Source organism: Schistocerca gregaria, chromosome 1 (genome assembly GCF_023897955.1).
Source record: "Schistocerca gregaria isolate iqSchGreg1 chromosome 1, iqSchGreg1.2, whole genome shotgun sequence".
NCBI lineage: Eukaryota > Metazoa > Arthropoda > Insecta > Orthoptera > Acrididae > Schistocerca > Schistocerca gregaria.
The window spans coordinates 1,015,823,982-1,015,842,426 of NC_064920.1; the positions used below are offsets into that span (position 1 = coordinate 1,015,823,982).

The 18,445-nt window shown below is 44.8% G+C and overlaps 1 protein-coding gene across 1 annotated transcript in view; it reads left to right on the plus strand.

The window, feature by feature from the left end:
• Positions 1-18,445, plus strand: part of LOC126278867 (cytochrome P450 4c3) — a 313,222-nt gene that overhangs the window by 167,788 nt on the left and 126,989 nt on the right. The window contains exons 8-10 of the mRNA XM_049979145.1: positions 2,883-2,992; positions 4,834-4,902; positions 8,840-9,008. Coding sequence (XP_049835102.1) covers positions 2,883-2,992; positions 4,834-4,902; positions 8,840-9,008 — 348 coding nt within the window. The remainder of the gene's footprint in view (positions 1-2,882; positions 2,993-4,833; positions 4,903-8,839; positions 9,009-18,445) is intronic.

Sequence of the window (18,445 nt, forward strand, 5' to 3'; positions counted from 1 at the left end):
TGCGCAATACTTTACATTCTTTTATGTTGAGGATTAACTGCCATTCCCCGCACCAGGCGACGATCGTCTGCAGGTCTTCCTGCACTTTGCAACGGTTTTCTAGTGTTGCGACTTCTCTGTATCAACAGCATCATCCGAAAAAATGTCTAAACGTCTCATGTCATTTACATACAAGGTACGGGAAAACAGTTTGACCGTAAGTGTAGAGCAGAAAGACAGCGTCAAACGAAGGAACTTGAGTATGGAAACTAGGCGTCACAGTTGAATATTTACGGGGCTATGCCAACGTGAAAACGGTGGTCGGTTTGAGCATTTGCTGCGGCGACGTTAAGTTAATTAAATGGTGACAAGTCTGTGCACAGCAGCAAACTAATTTTTCATTCACTTTGATCTCTTCAGGACGTATTGAAACATGAAACACGGATATTTGATTGCTTTACTTTCTGTGTAGGTGATGCTTCAAGTTTCTATTGTTCCCATCGTGACAACTGAGTAGTCCAAACATTTCGTTTACGTATACAAGGGTAATCCCAAAAGTAAGGTCTCCTATTTTTTATAAGTACATAGACCTGTTTATTTATACGACGGTTTACATTAGTTTACAGCTTGAACGCTTAGCTATTTTTCGACATGATCACCATTTCTGTCGATGCATTTTTGTAGACGCTGTGATAGTTTTTGTACGCCCGTGTCATACCAGCTCGCCGCCATGCTGTTCAGAAGGTTTTGAACCTCTTCTTTCACCTTGTCTTCGGAGCTTTCCGGCCAAATGTTCTTTTAACCTAAGGAATAGGTGATAGTCACTGGCCTCCAAGTCAGGACTATAGTGTGGGTGGGTGATTATATTGCCGAGCGATGTGTGGGCGAGCGTTGTCATGGATAATGTGTACGCCCTTGCTCAACATTCCTCTTCTCCGGTTCTGAATTGCCCATTCGAGTTTTTTCAGAGTCTCACAGTACCTGTCAGCGTTAATTGTGGTCCCAGTGGGCATAAAGTCGACCAACAATACCCCTTTCCGATCCCAAAAAACGGTTTGTGTTTGCCTGAACGGACTGTGTTTGTATGAATTTCCGCGGCTTTGGCGAAGAAGGATGCCGCCACTGGCGAGATTGTTGCTTGGTCTCAGGTGTAAAGTGGTAAGCCCAGGTTTCGTCACCGGTGACAATGCAGTCCAGAAAGTTGTCCTGTTCTGCTGCAAGGCGGTGAAGAAATGCTCGGGAAGCATCAGGTCGTTGCCACACGTGGTCCTCAGTCAGCATGCGTGGCACCCATCTTGCGCACACCTTCCAGTAGTTCAATGTTTCCGTTAAAATTCTGTGAGCGGTGCTTCGGATAACCTCAGGAACCAACGTGCTGAGATCGTCCAGGGTGATCCGCCAATATTCACGCATGCTGTACTCAACTTTCAACACTTTCTCCTCAGAAACTGACGGTCTCACGCTCCTTCGTTCGTCGTGAATTTCGGTTCGACCAGCTACAAACTCTCTACACCACTTACGAACATTTTTGACATCCATGCACGACTCACCATACACTTGCGTCAATTAGCAATGGATTTCAATCGGCGCAGTGCCCTTTGCGTTCAAAAACCGAATAACTGCGCGCAATTCGCACTTGGAGGTAACATCCAGCGGGAGCTTCGTTCTCAACGGCTGGCCATGCCAAGACTGAGCGCCTCAGCGCTTCGTGCGCATGTTTACACACAGCGCGTGAAGCACTCTTCATAACAGTGTGACCAACTGTCACACAAACAGAGTTACGTACTTATAAAAAAAATTGGAGAACTTACTTTTGGGAGTTACCCTCGTACATTTTCTATGAATTACATTTGATTTTGAGTAAAGACATCCATATGTCATATTTCCATTACCTTGCTGTGGCGCCGAAAACATGCAGTTGCGCCCCTAATTCGTATACTCAAACTCCTTCGTTTGATGCTGTCTTTCTGCCCTACATTTTTGGCCAAATTGTTTTTTCGAACCCTGTATATCGTGTAAAGTAATAGTCCAATAACATTTCCTAGGGGGAGATCCAAAGTTACTTTTACGTTCGCAGATTTCTCTTCGTTGCGAATGCCATGCTGTGTTCCGTTTGCCAAAAACTCCAGTCCAGTCACACCGCTGATCCGTTTCCGTAGGACCGTAATTCGTTCATTAGGCGACAGTGCGGAACCGTATAAACGCCTTTCGGATACCAAGGAACACAGCATAAACCTGGACCCCGCTATCTTCAGCATTCCGGATTTCGTGTACGAACGAAGCGAGCTGGGGTTTATATGATCGTTGTTTCCGGAACTCCTGTTGATTCTTACGTAGGAGATTTTAGGTCTCGAAATCTGTCATAATACCTTGGCATATAACATGTTCCAAAGCATTGTCACTGTTATTACCAATATTCTAACTTTCTGCATCAGCCTTCACCTCTATCATGATGACAATTCTTTTACAGCTTCATTCAGTGTATCAGTCATGACTTCCGTTTTCAAAGTGATACTGGTATCATAAAAATGCATGTAACATGCCATTGTCTCTCTACTGGTTCCTTTAGTTCAATACAAGATTACTATTTATTTTATTATCATTATTCTATTTCGTCTGTTCTACTGAAGTCAGTTACGTATCTTTGTAAGATGACCTGCTTTTAATACAAATATGACACACATACTTGTTGCACTTCATAATGATCATAAGGTTCAATTTAACTAGTCGTGGCGAAATAAAAGAATAGACAGTCAAGGTGTAAATATGCTTGCACGTTTTGCATTATTATTATTCGTTATATTAATAGGTTTCAGTTACTAAATTGTTCCGAGCGCAAACGTGACCTAAGAATGTTGTTGAGAATTCAAAAATATAATTGACTTCTTATTTATCGTCTACAGGTATGAAAAAGCGGTTGGCGTTCTTGGACTTGCTGATAGAGTACTCCAAGGACGGCACGGTTCTCACCAACGAGGACATCAGAGAAGAAGTCGATACCTTCATGTTCGAGGTGAGACTTCTTCCTTTTTGTTCTGTGCGTCAAGGAAAGAACCATTTTGTATGTCTTCTCAATGTTTTACTACGAAAAGCAAAAACTTTAATGATGAAACCACATGCGGAAGTGATTAGCAAGGTAATATCAACCGAGGCAGAACTAAGAGTCCCACACAGACTGTTCTGTTTGACTTGTATATTGTCTGTAGCGGCTCTAAAGTTTCACTGACGCCTTAAGCTTTAATATCAAACAAGAATTTGTTCAGATAACTTGAAAAATGGAGTGACCTGTGATTTTAAAACAAACAATATCAATTGTTTTTAATTTTTATTTAACAGTCTTTCGAGTCATCGCGATTACCCTTTGTAATGCTGCAATCTACATCTACATCTACATGACTACTCTGCAATTCACATTTAAGTGCTTGGCAGAGGGTTCATCGAACCACAATCATACTATCTCTCTACTATTCCACTCCCGAACAGCGAGCGGAAAAAACGAACACCTAAACCTTTCTGTTCGAGCTCTGATTTCTCTTATTTTATTTTGATGATCATTCCTACCTATGTAGGTTGGGCTCAACAAAATATTTTCGCATTCGGAAGAGAAAGTTGGTGACTGAAATTTCGTAAAAAGGTCTCGCCGCGACGAAAAACGTCGATGCTGTAATGACTTCCATCCCAACTCGTGTATCATATCTGCCACACTCTCTCCCCTATAACGCGATAATACAAAACGAACTGCCCTTTTTTGCACCCTTTCGATGTCCTCCGTCAATCCAACCTGGTAAGGATCCCACACCGCGCAGCAATATTCTAACAGAGGACGAACGAGTGTAGTGTAAGCTGTCTCTTTAGTGGACTTGTTGCATCTTCTAAGTGTCCTGCCAATGAAACGCAACCTTTGGCTCGCCTTCCCGACAATATTATCTATGTGGTCCTTCCAACTGAAGTTGTTCATAATTTTAACACCCAGGTACTTAGTTGAATTGACAGCCTTGAGAATTGTACTATTTATCGAGTAATCGAATTCCAACGGATTTCTTTTGGAACTCATGTGGATCATCTCACACTTTTCGTTATTTAGCGTCAACTGCCACCTGACACACCATACAGCAATCTTTTCTAAATCGCTTTGCAGCTGATACTGGTCTTCGGATGACCTTACTAGACGGTAAATTACAGCATCATCTGCGAACAGTCTAAGAGAACTGCTCAGATTGTCACCCAGGTCATTTATATAGATCAGGAACAGTAGAAGTCCCAGGACGCTTCCCTGGGGAACACCTGATATCACTTCAGTTTTACTCGATGATTTGCCGTCTATTACTACGAACTGCGACCTTCCTGACAGGAAATCACGAATCCAGTCGCACAACTGAGACGATACCCCATAGCTCCGCAGCTTGATTAGAAGTCGCTTGTGAGGAACGGTGTCAAAAGCTTTCCGGAAATCTAGAAATACGGAATCAACTTGAGATCCCCTGTCGATAGCGGCCATTACTTCGTGCGAATAAAGAGCTAGCATGTTGTCATATTCCAGCAACGACGTTGTTCGATTTATCATTTCTGCATTATCCGCAGGTAGAAGTGGAAGAGACTCATTTACAGTTATAACCAACAAGAAAAATCTGGGATAGATTGAATAGTGTGTTTGAGATATCCATGAAACTGGTTGATATTACAAAGCATTGGCTAAATATGGTAGTTACACAACTCTTACGTCCGTGATATTCTTACACAGGACCATTATACATTAAAAATCCCATCTATTAGCCTATTATAAAAATTAGTTACTCTATGTCGCAATGTTTTCGAAAAACTGCCAAAATACTGGCTTCTTTATTTTCATTACAGGGCCATGACACAACATCTGCCGCTATATGTTGGTCGCTGTATCTCATTGGAAGCCACCCAGATGTACAGGTAAGTTATCGTAACCAAATATTTCAGAAAGGAATACATCTTAGTTTTACCATAAGCAGCACTGTCTCTGTCATCGCATACCACGAATTGCTGGCTGGATAATCACCAAGCGCCGAACGTTTGTCTTTTGCACCCTTGTACAGCCCTGAAAGAGTCTTTCTGTATGACTGGTTATACTTACATATTATACAGGTTGTACACTTTGTATGATCATAATCAAAAGATCATATGCGCAGGAACTTCATAAAGTAAGTTACAGATGTCCCACGCTAAGACCATTGCGAAACAAGAGTCAGAAGACAGTACATGTTCTGGCCGACACAGTTCTGAATCATTATGGATACCAGGTGCATCTCAGTGAGTGATTAAAGTGACACTGCAACTGGAAACGTATTCCAAAGTTGAAGTAGGCGCGACAGTACGATTCTTGTGGACAAACAGACAGATGCACCGTGAAATTCTGGCATTGTATAGACAAAACGCAACGTCGCGTCCGGTCCTAGTGAATTGGTGCCAATTCCAGTAAGGTCGCACATGCGTGTGATGCTAAACGTGAATGAAGGCCATCGGCTTCTACCACAGACGGCAACGTCCAGGCAGTCGGCAACCTGAAAGTTGATATGCGAGGAAGGACATTTTTCCACTACGGGGAGTTCTCATAGAGGTATTCGAATGGCTCCGTGACAAGGGAGTGGATATATGTCGTCGAGCAATTGAATGATTGTTAGAATTTTCCGACCGTTATTTGCAGACACTTGGTGGCAATACTGAAAATTAGTGCAACGTTGTACCTGTGCATTCAATGGTCAGTCGTAATAGCGTGTAACTCGTTGTTTGAAGTCCCCATAACTCGAGAAAGTCTCGGACATAATTTTAGAATCTCATCTACAATTGAATGAAATCATACCATCATATAGCTGTTCGGTGGCGTCTTGGGAGGCTGCACGATAACTCCCCTTGTCGTTGCAATTGGTCATGTTTGACTGGTCCTGTCGTGTCCACACATTGTCAAATGAGACAGGTCTGGTGACCATGGTAACCAGGGGAGTCGAAGAAAATCACAGTAGAGCGCGTTAGGTATGCGAGAAGTATGTGAACTGTTACCATCCCGAAATCCTTAACGTTGGAAAACAAGCAGGATGGGTTTGGGTTTTTAAGGTTCCACCTTCCGCAAAACCGCTTCACCTTTCTTATTCCTTACCTAAACATACTTCGACATCTACGTGCAATCTTCTTTATTTCTGTAAGATATTACTCAAAATTTGTCACTGGATTTCTGGTTCAAAATGGTTCAAATGGCTCTGAGCACTATGGGACTTAACATCTGAGGTCATCAGTCCCCTAGAACTTAGAACTACTTAAACCTAACTAACCAAAGACATCACACACATCCATGCCCAATGCAGGATTCGAACCTGCGACCGTAGCAGTCGCACGGTTCCGGACTGAAGCGCCTAGAACCACTCGGCCACCGCTTACTGGCCTGGTTTTCTGGGTCAAGCCTTTAAAAAATAACTTATATTTATACTGAAGTGGCAAAGAAACACGTATAGGCATGCGTATTCAAATACAGAGATATGTAAACAAGCAGAATACAGCGCTGCGGTCGACGACGCCTGTATAAGACAACAAGTGTCTGGCGCACAACACCGATATGGGCTTTCGGAGTCGAAGGTCCAATTGTGTATGCTTGATGACTGTACGACACAAATCTTTACGCCTCGCCTGCGGCCGTCAACACACACAATGAACTGTTGATAACTGGAAACATGTTGCCTGGTCGGACGAGTCTCGTTTCAAATTGTATCGTGCGGATGGGCGTATGGAGACAGCCTCAGGAATCCATGGACCCTGCATGTCTGCAGAGAACTTTTCAAGCTGGTGGAGACTCTGTAATTGTGTGGGACGCGTGCAGTTGGAGTGGTATGGCACCCCTGATACGTCAAGGTATTACTCCTACAGGTGACACGTGCTTAAGCATCCTGTCTGATCACCTGCATCTATTCATGTCCATTGTACGTCGCGACGGACTTGGGCATATCCAGCACAACAATGAGACACCCCACACGTCCAGAATTGCTACAGAGTGGCTCCTGGAACTTCTTCTGAGTTCATACACTTCCGCTGGCCACCAGACTCCCCAGACATGAAAGTTATTGGGTGTATCTGTGATACCTCGAATGTGCTGTTCAGAAGAGATCTCCAAACCCTTGTACTTTTACGGACTTACGGACAGCCCTGCATGACTCATAGTGTCAGTTCCCTGCAGCACTACTTCAGACATTAGTCGAGTCCATGCCACGTAGTGTTGCGGTACTTCTGCGTGCTCGCGGGGGCCCCACACGATATTAGGCAGCTTTAGCAGTTTCTTTGGCTCTTCAGCGTATTTTATAGTGACTGCTGAGCTGAAATTACAACTCTCACCCTCACACTCCCGTCCTGCCCACAAATACAAACACACATGGAATTCATAAATACTGAAAAACAGCAACTGGAACTTCCAACCCGCTTGTAGAACAATATTTTTGTATGCATCTAGCATTGTGTTTCCTGTCTTCAACGAACACCAGAGTTGTAGGACTATTGTGGGATAAGATTCCCCATACTGTGATGCCCAGTACTTGTCCAGTCCGCAGCTGCCTGATACATTCCGCCCTTCCAATCGACGTTGCAAACAAGCATCAATGATGCCATTGCTTAATCTGCTCTCACTAATAAACACAACATCGTGCAATTCGTCCTTCTAGCTGTTTTTTCGGTGGTCGGCTGTTGGGATCTTTGCAGGTGACTAGCGAACAGCGCTCTCGCCCATAGCACAGCCATTTCCTGACGTTCCCAACCACGCTCTCAGAGTAGCATTGGTCTAGTTAGTACTTCGGTCTCCGTGAGTTGGCAGTGTCTACTAGTCTAGTGCGGAGCTTCAAGCACGAATCTGTATGCTAATGCTGTGTGGAACAACGACGACATAAGTGTGATCCTTTCTAGGGTAAGCACAACCGATAGATTTCCCGCAAAATAAAATGTGCTTGAGAGGGTTTCAGAATCGGCTAGTTATTCCAATCGCAAGAGAATGCAAAAGAAGAGGAAAAAACATAGCTACAAGTACTTCCAAAGGCTTCACTAATTCGAAAAAATGCAGAAGAAGGAGAAGAAATCGTTATTTTATGTGGTTTTACCGTAAATATTATCTGGGACTGACAGGTAATTTCCGCGTGACACGTGTTCTTAATTTTACATTGCCAGTATCATAACAAGCGACGTTCTCCACCACACTATATTTTTTACCCATTTTTGTTTTGTTTTAAGCATTCTTCTGACAGTGCATAATCAGCCTTGTTTTGCTTTGGTTGATCGTTTATCTGTCCAACTACTTCTTTTACGGCACTCTAGTGAGAAATCGTTGACTCTGAATTTGTCAAATTATTGATCTTGCTAGCATATCCTGTTAATACGGTCGTTTGCAGACTTGCTGCCTGTAGCTTACAAGTTACGCGAGACATGAGTTTGTGCACAGGCTTGAGCCGTCGAATTGCACCTCCCCTACTGTGCAGACGTCGTTCGTAACGAAGCTCTCATCACTACCGTTGACCCTACCCTACGCATTCCCTACGCAGCTACGGGCCAAGTTATTTCGTGCATACTAAATACAGATGCGTCTCGGTGTCGAATGTACTAGGCGAGTGTACCGCAGGCTCACAACACGAGCTCGCTGAAATTGTTTATTGTACGAATTTTATGGACTATAGTGTATCCCACAAAGCAGTCTCTCAAGGTTAAGTCAGTGGTACCAACAGCTGCAATAATGTTGGACATTGCGTTCTACACTGGTCAGTCCTCACTTGGTCTTAATTTTGGGCTCTCCCCTAGTTTTAAGTAGATTGGTTCATTTTAGCTGTGGCAGAAGTGCAAGCCGCCTCCATCCGGACTTTCGTTACAGGAGAAAGTTGTGGCGGAGCTGGAGGAAATCTTCGCGGGCTCAGACCGACGGCCGACGATGCGGGACCTGGTGTCCATGAGGTACCTGGAGTGCTGCATCAAGGAGGCGCTGCGGCTCTACCCCAGTGTACCGCTGCTCGCGCGACAGCTCACCGAAGACGTGCAGCTGGGTGAGGCTCATATCGCATCTTCTTCATCCTAGGCCTAATTATATTCTCTGTCAACTGCTGTCCACTGTCCAACAGATAGCGCGCTGCTGTACCAGCTTATACGAAAGGCGTTTAATAAGTAATGCAACACTTTTTTCTCGGAATTTGTTGCGGGACAAAGTGGGATATTCCTTCTTCAGCCCCTCTAATTTTATCCTTACTGGGAACCGCCCTACCTCCCAATACCCTCTCATCCTTGATAACCGTCCCTTTCCTGACAACCTCAGTAAGGCCAACCACTTTGCCTCCCACATGTCCAATGTTTTTTCCACCCCAGATGATCCCCAATTTGATTATTCCCTCTTCCCTGATGTCACTGACTGTACTAATACCTCTGCTCCTCCCCTTGCATCTAGCTTCCAATACATGGGCCACACACCACCATCTGAACTTAACACTCCCATCACTACACAGGACATCAGCCTCACACTCCGCACTAAACGCAACACTGCTCCCAGCAACGACCGCGTTTCCTACCGCCACCTCAAACACTGCCCACCGTCCTTCCTTGCAGTCCTTGCCACCCTCTACAACGTCATTCTTACCACCAGCTTCTACCCCGACCTGTGGAAAACCTCCTGTATCCTGATGTTCTCCAAACCCAACAATCCTCCATCTGATGCCTCTTTCTATCCCCCTATATGTCTCACCTCGATGTTTAGCAAGCTCTCGGAATCCATCCTTACACGGCTTATTCATCACCACCTCAACTGACGCCACCTCCTCCCCTACACCCAGTGTGGATTCCGACCTTCCTTCTCTGCCACTAACCAACTCCTACGCCTCACTCAGTTCCTCTCCCTCCAGCTTAACTCCCGTCGCTCCGCCATTTTTGTCTCCCTAGACCTCGAAAAGGCCTACAACCGTGTCTGGCATCCTGGTCTCTTGTTTAAACTCCAGACCTATGCCCTTCCTTTCAACTACCTCCGTCTGATTGTCTCCTTCCTCTCCTGCCTCCCCTCCTATGTTTCCATCTATAACGCCAATTCCCGCACCTTTTACCCCTCTGCAGGTGTGCCTCAGGATTCTGTCCTCTCCCCTCTCCTCTACTTCCAGTATACGTCAGATATGCCCCAACCCCCTCTCCAGTACACCTCCTGCAGTATGCCGAGGACACCACCTTCCTTGCCCTCACTCCTACCCTTCAACGGTCCCAATGCCTTCTCCAGAATCACCTTCAACGTTTTGCCACTTGGTGTAACCAGTGGCTCCTGAAAATCAATCCTACCAACACCAAGGCAATTATCGTAGGTCATACCACCCGCTCCTTCGAGCTCTTTCATTTCTCCCTTACCATCTGCACCCATCCTGTCTACATCTCCGCCACCCTCACCTACCTTGTCCTCACCAATGACCATCACCTCACCTGGATCCCTCATCTCCGCTCTATCCAATCCAAAGCCAACAACTGCCTCCGACTCCTCAAATTCCTCTCTAGCTGGACTTGGTGATTGATCCCCCCTACCATCCTCCACACCTTCAAATCCTTAATACATCCCATCCTCTGTTATGCCAGTCCCACCTGGATATCCACCCACCCCAAATTCTATAAGTACCTCCAGATCCTCGAGCACCAAGCATTCCGCTTCACCTTCCATATATGCCCCCATCACACATGCGGATCCTCTATGACCTGATTCCTTTCCCCCATCTGTTCCTATTCGTTGAACATATCTGCGTCCTCTACATCTCCCGCCACCTTGATCCCCCTCGCCCTTTGGTTTCTCCTCTCCTCTCCAACCCCTGCCCTCTGCTGCACCTTCACTGTTGTGTCCCCCCTACCCTCCACCTCTATACCCTTCATCTCCTTTCCCAAGGTGGCTTCCGTTGACTCCCACTCCCGGATGATGCCTTCTCTCCCTCCATTTATATCTCCTATCAACTCTGATCTTCATCTGCCCCTCCCTTCCTCTGTCCTCTCTGGCTCCCTCTACGCCCCTTCTATCCTGTATTTCCTCCCTTACCCTCTCTCTACCTTCCTTCTCTCCCCCGAGTCCTTTTGCTCTCCACTCCACTGCCTTTCCCACTTCTTCTCGTGTTCGCCCAGCCCCCGTTTTTTTCTATGTTCCCTCCCTCCATTGGCTCCCCCCTTTTTTTCTTTTCCTCTCCTCCCTCCCCTTTCTCCCTTCATCGGTCCAGGTGCCCCCCTCCCCATCTGCCGCTGTGTCGCCTCTACAGTGCTGGTTTAAGTGGGTGTTCAGTGTTGTGTGTCCCCTGTTAGTGTTGCGAACAGCCACCATACTGTCGCTAGTTGTGTTCTTATCTCATGCGAACAGAAACCAGACTGTCACCATGTTTCTTAATTGTGCATGTCTCGTTCCTGTGTGTCTTCATCCACATCGTCAACGCCGTGTTTTGTATTTTACGTTCCGGCACTTTCCGCCATTTTACTGTTTTTAGCGAAGTCACCATTTTATCGCCTTTTTATAAATAATTTGTTCTCTCCATTGTTTGATTAACTTTTCTGTCGGCTGTAGAGCAACATATTAAGCTGCTGTCAGCCCGCCCCTCCCCAGGTGGTGGGGTGGGGGGAGGGGAGGGAATCGAAAATCAATAAAGGAAGAAAACAAAAGAAATACAATTTTATGAAATACGGACAGGTGGCTGCACTATAAGCTGCCTTTATAACGGCATCTGTAACGGAAATGCGATCCAAGCAGAGCGCTGCCACTGAGTTCCTTTTCTTGGAAAACCAGGGCACTGCAGATATTCAAAGGCGCTTGTAGAATGTGTCAGTGGAGACCTGGCGGTGAACAAATGCACGGCGAGTCGTTGAGAAAGGCGTCTCTCATCATTTGAAATATGATATATCAAACCTGTCCCACATCATGCATGCAGTCCGGCCGCACACAGCTGTGATTCCTGGAATGTTCAGACACTCATTCGAGGTGATCGACTGGTCACAATCAAAAACCTTTGTGCCCAACTGGACTTCTCTGTTGGTAGTGCTGATAACCTCGTCCAACAGTTGGGGTTCTCATAGCTGCGTGCCCAGTGGGTTCCTTGCCACCTAACAGAAGACGATGACGAACGACGAAGTATCATCTGTGCAATGAATGGTGCACTCCGCGGAAAGCAGTACGTGGACGATGCGGAGGTTATTGATGCAGCAAGACGTTGGCTCCGGCGTCGACCAGTAGAGTAATACTATGCATGCATACAGGTACTCCCAGTATGGTGGCGTGGGGCCGTCACATTGAACGGAGATTATGTTGAAAAACAGGCTTTTGTAGCCAAAAAATGGGGAATAATATGGTGTATTGGAAACCTGGATAAAACCAACCTGATTTCACAAAAAAATGTGTTGCGTTATTTACTGATCGCCCCTCTTATGACCGTCAAGCTTTCCACGTTATATGCTGTCTGAGTATTGGTAAGTCGTCCTTACCAATGGCTTTCTAACCCCTGAGCTGCACGTTTCCAAATAGCACTAGCACACTCTACGTTGCTGCTAAATCTCTCCTCTCTCTCTTCTGGCGGACTGTTCGAGCACAGGAATTTTATCATAGGCCGAAAGTCTTTACCTTCTTTTGTAACCGAGGGCGACAACGCACATATGCGTAGTGGTGGCCAAACGAGTGGTCGCTGGTTCGTATCTCAGATGAGGAAGTAGCTTCCATAACCATCTGCTTTCCGAAAAGTAGAGCAGAGTTTTGTATCACCCGGCACTGCGGCAGTAGCCTAAGTTATATCCCAAATCTAAAGCTAACTGCCAAATTTAATTTATGCTTTTGTTAAATTAACTGACTTGTTATCAGCGATGAACAGCGTTTTTACTTAGATTATTTTACTTTACATATGTTACTCAATAGTTGGACTCAAAGTAAGATCATAGCGTATGTGATACGTGGTATAAATAATAACATAACATATATATTTCACACAAGAATTAACGTAGCCTTACTTAGGTCTCATGTTCATTCAATTTATCCTTATTGAAGTTGTGCTCAAGGATCAGAAAGAAATGAAAAAATGAAAAAATCATTATGTTCACTTATACTAATCATCTAACTGAAGTACGATGTGCTGAAGTCGAATGTAATACAGCATTTGTATTATGTTGTACTGTTACTAAAATATATAGTAACTGCTTGTGATAAAGCATTTGTCAGTGGATAATGCCTTCAGTCTCCTTTATTAGGAGATAATATTTCTAGTGCTGCTGTCAAGTAACTGGAAACGTATGTGCCTGAATAACGGTCACTGCCTTCGCCTACAGTAAATATTTACGCAAGTTGTTCTTATTCCTGTTATTCACTCTGTGTAGTCGGATGAAAAATACTTTATTTACAATAAACATCATTAGAGAATTAATAAAGTAAAAAGAAGTAGTTAGCGTACCCCTTCGTTGTAAAGGTTTCTGCAGGAATTTCTTTAGCTTCAAACACAAATAATATATATTACACGCTTTTGAAACATTTAAGTTTGACACTATGGAATAAAAGTAAGCGAAGTATAACAGCTTTTTTATCCCCTGGTATCTGACAACATTCCAAATAATAATATGTCTGTGCTTCCAGCAGTTGTGTGGTGTACTCCTATCTACACTACTGGCAATTAAAATTGCTACACCACGAACATGACGGGCTACAGACGCGAAATTTAACCAACAGGAAGAAGAAGGTGTGATATGCAAATGACTCGCTTTTCAGAGTATTCACACAAGGCTGGCGCAGGTGGCGACACCTACAGCGTGCTGACTTGAGGAAAGTTTACAACCGATTTCTCATACACATCACTAGCAGTCGAGATGACAGACATCTTATCCGCATGGCTGTAACGGATAGAGCAGCTACGTCTCGATCCTTGAGTCAACAGATGGGGACGTATGCAAGACAACAATCACCTGCACAAACAATTCGACGACGTTCGCAGCAGCATGGACTATCAGCTCGGAGACCATGGCTGCGGTTACCCTTGACGCTGCATCCAAGACAGGAGCGCCTGCGATGGTGTACTCAACGACGAACCTGGCTGCACGAATGGCAAAACGTCATTGTTTCGGATGAATCAGGGTTCCGTTTACAGCATCATGGTGGTCGCATCCGTGTTTGGCGACATCGCGGTGAACGCACATTGGAAGCGTGTGTTCGTCATCGCCATATTGGCGCTATCACCCGGCATGATGGTATGGGATGCCATTGGTTACACGTCTCGGTCACCTCTTGTTCGCATTGACGGCACTTTGAACAGTGTACGTTACATTTCAGAAGTGTTACGACCCGTGGCTCTACCCTGCATTCGATCCCTGCGAAACCCTACTTTTCAGCAGGACAATGCACGACCGCATGTTGCAGGTCCTGTACGGGCCTTTCTGATTACAGAAAATGTTCGACTACTGCCCTGGCCAGCACATTCTGCAGATCTCTCACCAACTGAAAACTTCTGGTCAATGGCGGCCGAGCAACTGGATCGTCACAATACGCCAGTCACTACTCTTGGTGAACTGTGGTATCGTGTTGAAGCTGCATGGGCAGCTGTACCTGTACACGCCATCCAAGCTCTGTTTCACTTGATGCCCAGGCGTATCAAGGCTGTTACAACGGTCAGTGGTGATAGTCTGGGTACTGATTTCCCAGGATCTATGCACCCAAACTGCGTGAAAATGTAATCTCATGTCAGTTCCAGTATAATATATTTGTCCAATGAATACCCGTTACCATCTACATTTCTTCTTGGTGTAGCAATTTTAATGGCCAGTAGTGTGCGTTCTGGTGGAGGAGATACAGATTCACTTACAGCTAAGTACAAGTGTTCCTCATATGTATAGCACTGATAATTCGGGATAACAGACAAGCAACATTGCGTGAAATAGCCGCACAAATCAATGGGACATACGACGAACGTATCCTTTAAGAAAGTGCCGCGAAATTTTGTGTTAATCGAGTATGACAGCAGGTGACCGACACGAGTGTCTTTGCTAACAGCAAGACGTAGCCTCCCGCGCCTCTCCTGAGCCCTTGACGGTATCGCTAAGACCTCAGGAGACTGGATAACCGTGTCCTGGTCAGAAGATTCCAGACTTCATTTGGTAAGAACTGATGGTAGGGCTCGAGTCAAGCTGTGGAGTCAAGTTGTCAACGAGGCACTGTCCAAGCTGGTGTCGGCTTGATAATGGTGTGGGCTGGTTTTAGATGGAATGGACAGGATCTTCTGGTGAAACTGAACCGGCCATGGACTGGAAACATTCTGGACAACATTCAGGACTGACCTTATGGGACATAATCAGGAGGTCAGTCCTTGCAGAAAATCCTGCACTTTGATAATAATGGGCGGCTATAGAGGCAGTATGGCTCAGTATTTCTGCAGAGGATATCCAACGACTTGTTGAATCCATGCCACGTGGAGTTACTGCACTACGCCGGGGAAAAGAAGGTCCCACACGATATTAGGAGGTATTCCGTGACTTTTGTCACCTCAGTGGATGTTCACTGCTAACAGTTTTATACCCTGCCTCAAATTGGTTCCCAGAAACTCCTGCCGATAACCATCACAACAACAAAACAGAAAAACAGTTCAAAATCAAAACGGAAAGAATCGCACCAAAACATCGATCAAAAATTCGCACAGAAACAGACGTAATTTAATGGCTCCTACTAAAATTCACCAAGTCGGCCTTGTTCACTAAAACACTACCGTCCAACTATCTACTTGTTCCACGATCTGACATACGTGCTCCGATCACAGAACAAGTGTATGCTCACTAGCCTAGAACACCCGAAAGTTCAACCCGAAATCCACGCGCACACAGGAGCACATTTTCTGTATCTCAGTTTTTCCATACTGGAAAAATAATTCGGTTGATCAGTAAGGATCAGCCACTACCGACTTCTGTAACACACAACGAGAAAGCCACGCTCAAGACTTGCCACGTCAACTCCAAGAGGGCACCCGGCTGGCTCCCAAGAATCTCGCGTGCTCCACATCACTGCACGAAATTATTTAGCATTTAGGCCTTTCAGAAGATAATAATCATGAGCAAAATGTAGACAATTTTACTGGCGAATTTCGGCTCCCAGTTATAGCACAACTGTAAAGAGTTGCTTTCTGTAAGGACCTCGTAGAAGTTTCTCTCCCACGGGTGTTCGAAATATCGCCTGTCCTGGAAAAATAACTTACTCTCGAGCTGGACAACTATTCCCGCAGCACTAGCGGTTTAGAAGAACTAGGGAAAGACAGGCCCATCAGCTCTGGCTGAAGAAAGATTCCTTTTTCCACAAACTGCCACTCTAGACAACACCAACAGGAAAAGCAAACAGGTGCAGCCAGGAACTGACACGTTACTCTGGTTCATATAGAGATCCCAGAATTATTCATTGTGTAGTACACACTCATAGGAAGAAATTTTTGTTGCCATATCACTTGATCAGTAGACACTTGTGTGAGAAAAACTCATCGAATTGTTATTTCCGTTTAAGAACCAAAACTGCTTCGTTTGTTATTAAGAGTGCAGTGTAAAGAAGGCCATAAATACATTATCTGATCAAAAGCATTCTGACATGAGGAATGACCACTAGATATCACGAGAGGGGGACCCAGCAGTATGAAAGGACCCAGCGAGCATTGTCTTGCCAATGGAGGAGCAGTAACAGGAGAATGGGTTGGCAGAAGAGCTCAGTATCTTCGAATGTGAGAAAGTGGATTTCTCATTGTATGTCGCCTAAACAAAATATCCACTAGGGACATTTAAATCCTTCTATAGATGTCCAAGTCGACTGTTTATTATGTGATTTTTAAGTGGAAGTCGAAGAAACTACCTCAGCTAAACATAGACCGGGCAAGCCTCTTTTACTGACGTCTACATCTACATCTACATCTACATGGATACTCTGCAAATCACATTTAAGTGCCTGGCAGAGGGTTCATCCAATTACCTTCACAATTCTCTATTATTCAAATCTCGTATAGCACGCGGAAAGAATGAACACCTATATCTTTCCGTACGAGCTCTGATTTCCCTTATTTTACCGTGGTGATCGTTCCTCTCTACGTAGGTCGATGTCAATAAAATACTTTCGCATTCTGAGGAGAAAGTTGGTGATTGGAATTTCGTGAGAAGATTCTGTGGCAAAGAAAATTGCCTTTCTTTTAATGATGTCCAGCCCAAATCCTGTACCATTTCTGTGACACTATCTCCCACATTTCGCGATAATACAAAACGTGCTGCGTTTCTAACTTTTCCGATGCACTCCGTCAGTCATATCTGGTAAGGATCTCACACCGCGGAGTACTATTCTAAAAGAGAACAGACAAGCGTCGCGTAGCCAGTCTCCTTAGTAGGTCTGTCACATTTTCTAAGTGTCCTGCCAATAAAACACAGTATTTGGTTAGTTCTCCCCACAATATTTTCTATGTTTTCCTTCCCATTTAAGTTGTTCGCAATTGTAATACCTAGGTATTTAGTTGAATTTACGGCTTTTAGATTAGGCTGATTTATCGTGCAACCGAAGTTTAACGAGTTCCTTTTTAGCACTCATGTGGATGACCTCAAACTTTTCGTTATTTAGGGTCAACTGCCACTTTTCGCACCATTCAGATATCTTTTCTAAATCGTTTCGCAGTTCTTTTGATCTTCTGATGACTTTATTAGTCGATAAACGACAGCGTCATCTGCAAACAACCGAAGACGGCTGCTCAGATTGTTTATATAGAAAAGGAACAGCAAAGGGCCTACAACACTACCTCGGGGAACGCCAGAAATCACTTCTGTTTTACTCGAACGCTTTCCGTCAATTACTACGAACTGTGACCTCTCTGACGGGAAATCACAAATCCAGCCACATAACTGAGACAATATTCCATAAGCACGCAATTTCGCTACGAGCAACTTGTGTGGTACAGTACCAAAAGCCTTCCGCAAATCCAGAAATACGGAATCGATCTGAAATCCCTTGTCAATAGCACTCAACACTTTATGTGAATAAAGAGCTACTTGTGTTTCACAGGAACGATGTTTTCTAAACCCATGTTCACTGTGTGACTATAGACCGTTTTCTTCGAGGTAATCCATAATGTTTGAAAACACAGAAGTCGAAGACTACGGAGAATGGTTATAAAACATAGGATGAAATCAGAGGAAGGAATCAGTCGTGCGTTCCGAAGTACTATCACCAGCCCCGCTAGCGCAATGCAGGGAGTTAAAAATAATGTGGTACAGTGATCGAGCAGCTCCTCATAACCCACACATATCAGTAGTCACTGCTAAGAGACGCTTGAGGTGGTGTAGAGCGACGCCATTGGGCCGTGGATGACTGGAAACGAGTGACATGGAGTGGTGAATCACGTTTTAGTGTCGGAAGTTCCATGCGGCTTTTCGCGGATGATGCTGTAGTATTCAGAGAAGTTGCGGCAATAGAAAATTGCAGCGAAATGGAGGAAGATCTGCAGCGGATAGGCAC